This window comes from Microtus ochrogaster (assembly GCF_000317375.1).
Source record: "Microtus ochrogaster isolate Prairie Vole_2 chromosome 14 unlocalized genomic scaffold, MicOch1.0 chr14_random_1, whole genome shotgun sequence".
Taxonomy (NCBI): Eukaryota; Metazoa; Chordata; class Mammalia; order Rodentia; family Cricetidae; genus Microtus; species Microtus ochrogaster.
In genome coordinates, this window is record NW_004949096.1 from 35,737,962 (window position 1) to 35,747,531 (window position 9,570).

A 9,570-nucleotide genomic window follows, 5' to 3' on the forward strand; every position below is an offset into this window, starting at 1 on the left:
CAGACCTCTTTACAGATGGTTGTGAGCCACCATGTGGTTGCCGGGAATTGAACTCAGGACCTTTGGAAGAGCAGGCAATGCTCTTAATCACTGAGAAGCTGAGGCAGTAATGGCGGTTGCAGTCCACCCATCACTTCCGACAAGGAGTTAGCTTTTTTAGTGTCTCTGGGACCTGCGAGGACGCCTGTCCCTAGTCTCTGCACTCAGACAGCAGCAGAGGGCGCTCGCAACACAGAGAAGCACTCCTTGCACCTCGCCAGTCCGACCCAGTGGCGTCTGAGTGGGGAAGCACTGGAAAAGGGGGTTCGGAACTCTCTCCTCGCTCCGGTCCGGCTCCCAAGGTTCTCAGTTGCTGGGATGTGGCTCAGTTGCTAAATGGAGATGTGGCTTATTATGCCTGAGTACACCAACACTCCCTTGCACGCTTCTCTGAGCTGTTGAGCTGCTGCAGGCGACATGAGCGCTCTCGCCTACCACCACCGATCTGGGTGCTCTGTACCAGACACGCAGACAGAAGGCAAATGGACTCTTGGGACTGACCAAGGTCTCAGCTCCCAGCATGCACCGATCCTCTTCTATAAGTATCCTTCCCAGAACCTCCAAGACCCCAAACACCTGGCTTCCGGACTTGGCCTGCGGCGGCGGGGAGGAGACAGGAGTTGGGGACCGGGTGAGTAAAGGGTGAGTGTCGCAGGGCCACTTCTCCACAAAGCGCACCTTCCAACCACCCTCGGTCGGATCTCCCGCCCCGCCTTCTTCCCTCCTCCAGCTCCCGCCCCCAGTCTCCTCCCTCCTCCCCGCCGCGCTGGCTCTCCTCCCCACGCCCCTGCGCGGCGGGCTGACTGCAGGCGCGGCACCGGGAGACAGAGCGCCTTTTCAGAGCACCGGCTGCGCTTCCATAGTCGGCTCTGTGCGTCCTGCAGTTGTACCGCGCGAAGGCGCGACTTTCCTCCGGTCCCGGGACAGTAGTGGGACAACTTGGAAAACTTCTCTGGGGCGGATTGCAGGGACGCCGGGCATCGGTGGAAGAAGATGTAGGAGATCGATGGCTGGTCCTGGATGTCCCCGGACCTCCTAGGCCCCTCTCAGTCAGGTTATGGGGCTCCAGAGCCATCCGCACTGCCGGGGGGACAACCCCCTCCTGTAGCGGAGCCAGAGTGGCGCTGTCTCCTGCGGACCGTGGGTTTGGCCAGCAGCGATCCCTCTGGACGTGTCCGGCCTCGCCATGGACCACCAAGAGCCCTACTCGGTGCAAGCCACCGCCGCCATCGCGTCAGCCATCACCTTCCTCATCCTGTTTACCATTTTCGGCAACGCACTGGTCATTCTGGCTGTGTTGACCAGCCGCTCACTCCGTGCACCACAAAACCTGTTTCTGGTGTCACTGGCAGCCGCGGACATCCTAGTGGCCACCCTTATCATCCCTTTCTCTCTGGCCAACGAGCTGCTAGGCTACTGGTACTTCTGGCGCACATGGTGCGAGGTCTACCTGGCGCTGGATGTGCTCTTCTGTACCTCCTCCATCGTGCACCTGTGTGCCATCAGTTTGGACCGATACTGGGCAGTGAGCCGAGCACTGGAGTATAACTCCAAGCGCACCCCGCGCCGCATCAAATGCATCATCCTCACGGTGTGGCTCATTGCAGCCGTCATTTCTCTGCCGCCCCTCATCTACAAGGGCGATCAGCGCCCGGAGCCTCACGGACTCCCCCAGTGTGAGCTCAACCAAGAGGCCTGGTACATCTTGGCTTCCAGCATCGGATCGTTCTTTGCTCCCTGCCTCATCATGATCCTCGTCTACCTGCGAATCTATGTAATTGCCAAACGCAGCCACTGCCGAGGTCTCAGGGCCAAGAGGGGCTCTGGGGAGGGGGAGTCCAAACAGCCCCATCCTGTCGCTGGGGGAGCTCCAACCTCAGCTAAGGTGCCAACCCTGGCCTCTCCTCTGTCTTCTGTGGGTGAGGCCAATGGACACCCCAAACCTCCAAGGGAGGAGGAGGGGGAGACCCCTGAAGATCCTGAGTCCAGGTCTTTGCCACCCAGCTGGTCTGCCCTTCCCAGATCAGGCCAGGGCCAGAAGGAGGGCATTGGTGGGGCAACGGCAGAGGAGGCAGCTGAAGAGGAGGATGAAGAGGAGGTGGAAGAGTGCGAACCCCAAACACTGCCAGCATCTCCTGCCTCGGTATGCAGCCCACCCTTGCAGCAGCCTCAGGCTTCCCGGGTGTTGGCCACACTCCGTGGCCAGGTGCTTCTGGGCAGGACTGTGGGTGCTGCCAGTGGGCAGTGGTGGCGACGCCGGGCACAGCTGAGCCGGGAGAAGAGGTTCACCTTTGTGCTGGCAGTGGTCATTGGCGTTTTTGTTGTCTGCTGGTTTCCCTTCTTCTTCAGCTACAGCCTGGGGGCCATCTGCCCACAGCGCTGCAAGGTACCGCATGGACTCTTCCAGTTCTTCTTCTGGATCGGCTACTGCAACAGCTCCCTGAACCCTGTTATCTACACCATCTTCAACCAGGACTTCCGACGTGCCTTTCGAAGGATCCTTTGCCGGCAGTGGACCCAGACTGCCTGGTGAGCCTGCCAGCTCGCTGCCTCTGCCCGGGTTGGTGCCAGGACCACCTGATGGTTGTCCGCCCCACCTATGTGGCCATTTCCCTGGGGCCCACCTGCAGACCTCATCCTCAGACCCCCACCCCCCTAAAGGGGAAAGGACAAAAGTGCCGTTCCCAGGGGCCCATTTGAAACCTTCCCTTGTTGACTGTACTGTGGGGTAGCTCTTCTCTATTTCCCTGAGCAAGGGTAGCTTGGATCTTCCGGAATGTAGCCAAGGCCAGACTGGATTGGAGTACCTCTCCCCACCCCCGCCCCCAGCTACCTGTAAGCCAACAAACAGGTCAGGCTTCCCTTTCCTGGAGACCCCTGTGCCTTGGCAGGCCACTCACTTGTGGTGTTTTGTTTTATTTTGAGAGGGGGGTCTTGAATGTAGCCCAGGTCATCCTGACTTGCAATGTAGCCTGAGGAGGATCTTGAAATTCCATCCTCCTGCCCTCTCCTTCCTCGTGCTAGGATTACAGGTGTCTGGTTTATGAGATGCTGGGGGAATTAATTCAGGGCTTTGAGCATGCTAGGCAAGCCGTCAACCAATTGAGTTACATCCCCAGCCTTGATTCTTCCCCATGCCTCTCAAAGAGCAGGAAGCCAGTCTTCTACATTTCCCAGGAGGACTTGCTGCTGAGAAAGGGGCCGACATGAAGGTGATCCACTTACACAGAGCACCTGGGATTCCCATTGGCTACTGGGATAGGGGCTATGGGCTAGTATTGTTCTTTTAGATTTGTGGCTCCTTTAAGGCTAAAACCTTGGATTGGCTTTCTCACCCAGCATCCCTCTGAGAGGCAAGTGGGCATGAGGCTGTCTCATTGGGGAGGTCTGGGAGCCTGGCCTGGCCTCAATAGGAGCTCCGATCGCTGGCATTCACCCTTGCAAAGAGCAGGGCGACAATTGCTTGCCGCCTACTTGCAGCAGGGAGATGAAAGGTTTTGCAGAGAGCTTTGAGCTCCATGGGGGAAAGAGCTAGAGAGCCAGCGAATGTGATTATCCGGTGATATAAAAATCCCCTTCTATGTGTTTACCGCCAGGAGCCTTCCTGTAGACCTTTGTTCTGCACTCGGGGTGTGTGCATTCCTGCCCCAAACTGGAAGTGGGTTGAGGTGCCCGAGTCACTTTCAGATTCCAGAATTTCTTTGAGAACGCATTCTTGTACCCGAAAAGGTTTGAGTTATTATGCCGGTGACAGCTTCTCCATCTGTTACCTGTAACACCAACAGAGCCTACAGTGGCTTGGCCCCAACCCCATTAGGGGATAAGTCCTTTGTCATCCATCTGGCAAATCGTTTCCCTAAGCTAAAAATATTCACATCAAGGAAACAGTCTGAGGAGAGATCCTCAGGTGGGGTGCTGGGGCCAGAGCAGGCAGCCAAGAGCCCTGCTGACTCTGGAAGAGCCACCTGCTCCAGGGTCCAGACGACTCTGTGTGCCCACCCTGTGTGGAGCCTTTGGAGGCCTAACTAATTCCACCCCAACCCAGAAAGATGCCTTGCTGGCTGTTTAGAACCCTCACAGTGAAATGGGCAAGCACTGGGGTGCCACTACCTCCTGACTGTCTTTTCAGAGTGACTGGGCATCTATCTACAAGGGAAGGGGCTGCTCTGCCTCCGTGGGCAGCCTGGCTTCTGCTTTGGGCAGTAGAACTCTTAGCCTCAGGGAGGGGTGGCTTGAGCCACACAGCCCATTAGCCCAAGATGGATGTCTCTGATTTGGAAGGTACTCAAGGAGTTTTCTCTGGTAGAGACAATGGTGGGTACCAAATAGAATCCCTACTAGAGAGAATGACTGTCCAGTTGTGAGGCCAGGACATTGATATGGGGTGTAGCTGAGGGGCTGACTTGTAACCATCTGCTGGCTGATCTAGTCTGTGTATGCTGTGGGACCCAAGTCCCCCCTGTTTTGACATGCAGGTATTTCTAAGACTCTGAGCTATTTTATCAATAAAGGCTATTTTGTAATAAGCAAGCGGAGTTCTGTGTCTAAGGGCTGCTGGGACCTCCCTTGAGTGTCAGCCTGACGAGCCCAGGCTCCCTCCCAGGGCTGGCTCTCCTCTCTGCCCCACCTGGCTGCCTTCTCCATCCTCATAGCGTTCTTTCTCAGCAGCAGCCAATGAGACAGACTGACCTGCCGGACTGACCTTCAAGGGGGAGAAGAGCAGCTCCCCTGAGGAGGGGGCAGTTGGGCTGGGTTGGGTCTTGAAGCAGGAATGCACCAAGAGACAAGATAGGAAGATGTCTGAAGCAGGGGAAGGCCGCATACAGAGTTGATGGCATCTGGGAGGCAGCTCTGAGCTCCTCTGCTGTGTGGTCATGAGCAGCAAGGTGCTGCTGCAAGCAGAGGCAGAGGCAAGCAGGCCACCGTAGAAGCGGATATACACAGCAGCCGTTTGGCTAGGGCCAGGTGAGCGGAAGGAAATGGCTTTGCTTCAGCTCTGTTCCGAAGGAATGCTCTGCTCTCCAAGCCGGGAGGCCTGTGAAGTGCACAAAGCCCCATGATGTCCTGTGAGTGAGAAAAGGAACTGGCTGTGCTTAGTGCTTCAGAGAGGGCAGAAGAGGCAGCCTGTGGGGCTCCAGGTTGGCTCTACCAGGTTCTGTGAGCAAGGGAAGAGGCGGCAGGCTGGGGGCTGGAGGTCACGGGCAGGAGGAAGGCTCCTGGCAGATCCTAGGTTGGGGAGGACAGAGGGAGGAGCCTTGCTCTAGGGTCCAGGGATTCTCCACTCCCACATTGCCTCAGAATCTACACTTTCACCATCTTCATGACTTTCTTTGGGACAATCACCAGAAACGCCAGTGTGCCCAGAGCCATCAGGGGACATGGGACTTGCTGCTATCTCACCCTGCTCTCAGCTCCTCCCCAGCAGGCAACCAGCACCAATGAATCCAGGACCTCATACAGGTACCTCCTGCAGAGAGCTCAACAGTTCTACTGGAAGCTGATTTAAATTCTATTGTCTCATTTAACCCACATGCTCTTGCTATGTGTGGTCATTTTACAAAAGAGGAAACTGAGACCCAAGATCACCCAGCTAAAACCTGGAACCAGACAGCTATGACATCCAGGCTGAAGAATTTACTCTCTCTTATGACAGTTTTCTTGTGTTAGCTGTGTGGAGATTCTGAGGCTGGGAGCTAGTTGGATTCAGTAGGCGGCAGTGCTAGGATCGATTGTTCATGTCTGCCACTGACACCAAATACCTCAGGCTTTCCACTTCTGACCACTGGCTAACTGCTCTGTTTTAGTCCTGAGGGCCCAGAGAGGAAGACCACTTGCCTCAGGTGGCATCACATAGACACATATGGTGGCAAGAGCTGGATCCAGAATCCAGGTTGCCCAGAATACCAAAATTCCTTTAAAAACAGAAGTATATGGGTGTCTTGCCTGCATGCGTGTCTGTGCACTGCATACATGCCTGATGCCCATGGAACATTGTCACTCTGGAACTGAAGTTACAGATTTATTTCATTTTATTTTTAGTTGCTATGTGGATGCAAGGAATCAAACCTGGGTTCTCTGCAAGAATAAGTGCTCTCAATCACTGGGCCAGCCCAGTGATTGCCACTTCTTAGTGAAGGAATTGCTACACTTGAAGAGTCAAGGAGTCTTAGACCCATGTTCAGGAAAGGTCTGTTGGCAACCTGCTGTCTGAGCCAGGCCCACCTCATTTTGTTACCTTAGTTCTCAGGACTCACCAGGCCCACACAGCTAAGAGGGGGGTTGGGGTGGAGTCAGTTCCAGCCCTGGCTGTTCATCTCTTTCCCCTTTCCTTTATACCCCATTCCTGAGCTCTCTGAGCCCATCTGAGGGCTACTAGGATGGGAACGAGGTGCAGACATGGGAGAGAAACTCTTGTAAATGAGGTGGAGGCGTGGGTGATGTTCCAAGTGCCAGCAAGGGCCTCTGTAGTTTGTCTGGTAGAGGTAAGCAAGGAACAGGGACCTTCAGAAGAACCCTTTCTATATCAGGGTGGCTCCACCCTAGAAGACAATTAAAGGAACAGGCTCCCTTTCAGCTGCCCCTGAATGTATTTCCAGCACACAGGAACCCCCCGGGAGGGCTTTAGAGTCAGTCCATGCTCTTGAGAATTCCTATCTAGAGCACCCTCAACTACCTGCTCAGGACAGAAGGCACTGGAAACAAGGGAGGTCTTGTGGGTAATCAGGCCCAAGCCCCTCCCCAAGCCCTGTATGGTCTCCATTAGGCATGTGTGTGTGTATGTGTTTGTGTGTGTGTGTGTGTGTACACGGAGAATCACCTGAGGACCAGCCCAGCCTGTAAGTGGGGCAGCTGCTGACTGGGAGGAGTCTCTGCCCAGCTAGAGCTGGTATGGGACAACCTTTGGCTTCCCTAGTGAGGCCAGGAAATCTGGTCACAGGACCTGGTCACTGTGGGAGGCAGGGCTGGTGTAGGGCTTGTGTTTCCAGGATTTGATTTCCACCTCTGCCATAGTGCTGGGCTTCTTTGAGAGAGGCGTCATCCTTCTCTGAGCCTCCATGTCTTTGCCTGCCCATGGAGGATTGCTCCTCTGGTCCCCCAGTTCTCCAGCCCATGGCTTCCTCTCTGCTCTCCTCCTCCAAACTCCCTAGAAGGCCAGTCATAGTGATGCCTCAAATTAATCAGTTGTGTTAATCATTTGTTCTCAGGGCTTGGATTCTGGCAGGATCGAGCTGTTTGCCTCGCTTTTGTGCCCCATCAAAAAAATACTGAGCGCCAAGTCTTGAGCCACAGATCTGTTTGCCGTCCTCTGAAGTATGCAGTAGTGACAGAAATGAAGACAGCTCTGAGCTGTTGGGGTCCGGGACATAACACACTTTGCCTGAGATGGTGTTATTATTATCCCTGTGTCGTGGGTGAGCTGACTAAGGTAGAAGAAGGACTTGCTGATGTCAACCAGAGTCGAGACAGGGACTCACACAACCTATGACCCCAGCCTCACCGTCCTCAGCAGCCCCCAGAGCCTGTCCTTGGGTGGGCTGTAAGGTCAGTCTGACATCCATGGTTGTGGTTTGGGGGGTAGACCCTGCCTGTGGCACTTCCATTAAAGCGGGAGCCCAGGCAGGGGTGCGAACCCCCACCCTCCAGCCTCTGCTCACTGTCAGTAGGGGAGGTGGGGCGCACTAGGCTAAAATTAGCTTCTGGGATTCTTTGTGCTCTGCATCCGTCCTTCTTCCATCCGTCTGGGGAAGGATGCTGTCAAGAGGCCAGCACTAGAAGGAGCCGGCTGGGTGTCAGCACACACCCTCCCCAGCTTGTGGGCTCTGATCCTCTCACACCCTGCCCAGGCTCTGGGCCAAAGGCTTCTGCCCTTGGCTTGGCCTTGTGGCCACCTATCGATTAGCAGTGATTTCCAGGGGAGAGACCCATCACTGTCTTCCCTCTGGCCCTTGGATTCTAGCTTCTCTGTCCCCATCCCCCTCCCTTCTCTTCCTTCTTGTCCTGACCCTTCTGTCTTTGAGGATTGCACCCTCCACTCAGCCTTCCTGCCTCCTCTGGACTCTCTGACTTCTTCCTTACCCAGAGGGATAGTTCTGGTTCTTCAGGGGCCCTGCAGGCTCCATGGATCCGTGGTAGTTGTGAGAGAACCGGAACAGTATAGAGACCAAAAGAGTGCTACTCTCCCTGGGAAGTTGGGGCTATTTCTGTCCTTTCTGCCTCCCTCTGGGGCTCTGGGCTCCAAAGCAGGACAAACAGGCGGGGAAGGTCTGGGGCCAGGTCTTGGTGCTAGGGGGTTCTTGGGTTTCCCTGATAAGGAGGCAGACCCCCTTCGGTGATAAGGGGTGGGTCTCTTCAATCTCAAAGCAGCAGGGTTTCATGGAATGACACTCCCCCTCCAGCTCCCAAGGGGACCTGAAGCCACTTCAAGAGGGAAAAGGGCTGAGCTGTGACTAAGGGGACCCAGGTGTCCCTATGTCTCTTTCCCAGCCCATCCCAGCTGCAGCTGTGAGGGAGGGAGCGTGAGAGGCTGGCTGGGCCTGCAGCTTGGATTCCCTGGACAGTTGGGGGGAGGGGAGGCAAGGGTTAAACTCAGCCTTCCTCCCAGCACAGGGGTGGGGAGGTAGAGGGTGTAGGGGAGTAGAGGGGGCAGAGGGAGCGGAAGGGGGAAGGAGAGGGGTGGAGGGGGATGGCCCAACATGGTCATAGGATGCAGACTTTGCTGGGTCCCTCCTAGAGTTGTTCTTTGTCGCCTTTGACATACCTGTTCCAGCTGGATCCCTTCTTCCTCTGCTGGCCTTGGGGTGCGGGCCTACCAGCTTCAGAAAGGCTCCTTAGCTGTCTTAGAAGCGAAGCCCAGAAGCAGGACTCCAAGTGGCTGGGTGACTTGGGGTAGATTTCTTCACCTCTCTGGGCTTCTCTCTTGATTGACAAAAGACCAAAGACTGGAACATACTTCAGATAACATCCTGGGGCTGCCCCGGGAGCCACAGGGAAGGGAGAGAGGGGAGAATTGGGTACGGGGGCCTGGCCACCTGTCTGGACTTGACACTCTGTCTAAAGCAAGACCAAGGTGGGTAAGGGAAGGGGCAGACAAGAAGAGAATTGAGGCCTTGTAGGATGGAAACTTAAGATAGAACTGCACTCCTGGTCACGTCTTAGAATGACCAGGTGAGCATAGGCTGGGTTCACCCCAGCCTTGGCAACAGAGGAGCCCACAGAACAAGGCCATGTGGGTAACCTAGCCACAGGGCTTAGCTCCCTCCTCTCAGCTCCAGGGCAGATAGACACAGGGCAGGCATACAGTGAGGAGTTAGGGGACCTGGAAACATTCCAGCAAACTGGAGCCATCTTGGCGCAGTCATCCTATGCTCGGGACTCTGGACTCTGGGGACGAGTCTTGGATGTAGAGTTTGTATGTTGTTTTCTGTTTGGTTTGGGTTTCCTACAGTTTTCCTCTAGAGATTCTGCTGTGTGCTTCATCTGGTTGTGGCTGAGCTGGAGGCAGAAGGACTGTATTCGTAGAGTTTGAGAAGG

At 55.5% G+C, this 9,570-nt stretch overlaps 1 protein-coding gene across 1 annotated transcript; it reads left to right on the forward strand.

The window, feature by feature from the left end:
- The first annotated feature begins 876 nt into the window (after nt 1-876).
- On the forward strand, nt 877-4,527 carry Adra2b (adrenoceptor alpha 2B). The gene has a single exon (XM_005364434.2). The coding sequence runs from the start codon at nt 1,226-1,228 to the stop codon at nt 2,570-2,572; it is 1,347 nt and encodes a 448-aa protein (XP_005364491.1). The 5' UTR covers nt 877-1,225; the 3' UTR covers nt 2,573-4,527.
- The last annotated feature ends 5,043 nt before the right edge of the window (nt 4,528-9,570 follow it).

Excerpts from the sequence above, each read along its gene's own strand:
- Adra2b (XM_005364434.2), top strand. The coding sequence starts at position 1,226 with ATGGACCACCAAGAGCCCTACTCGGTGCAAGCCACCGCCGCCATCGCG.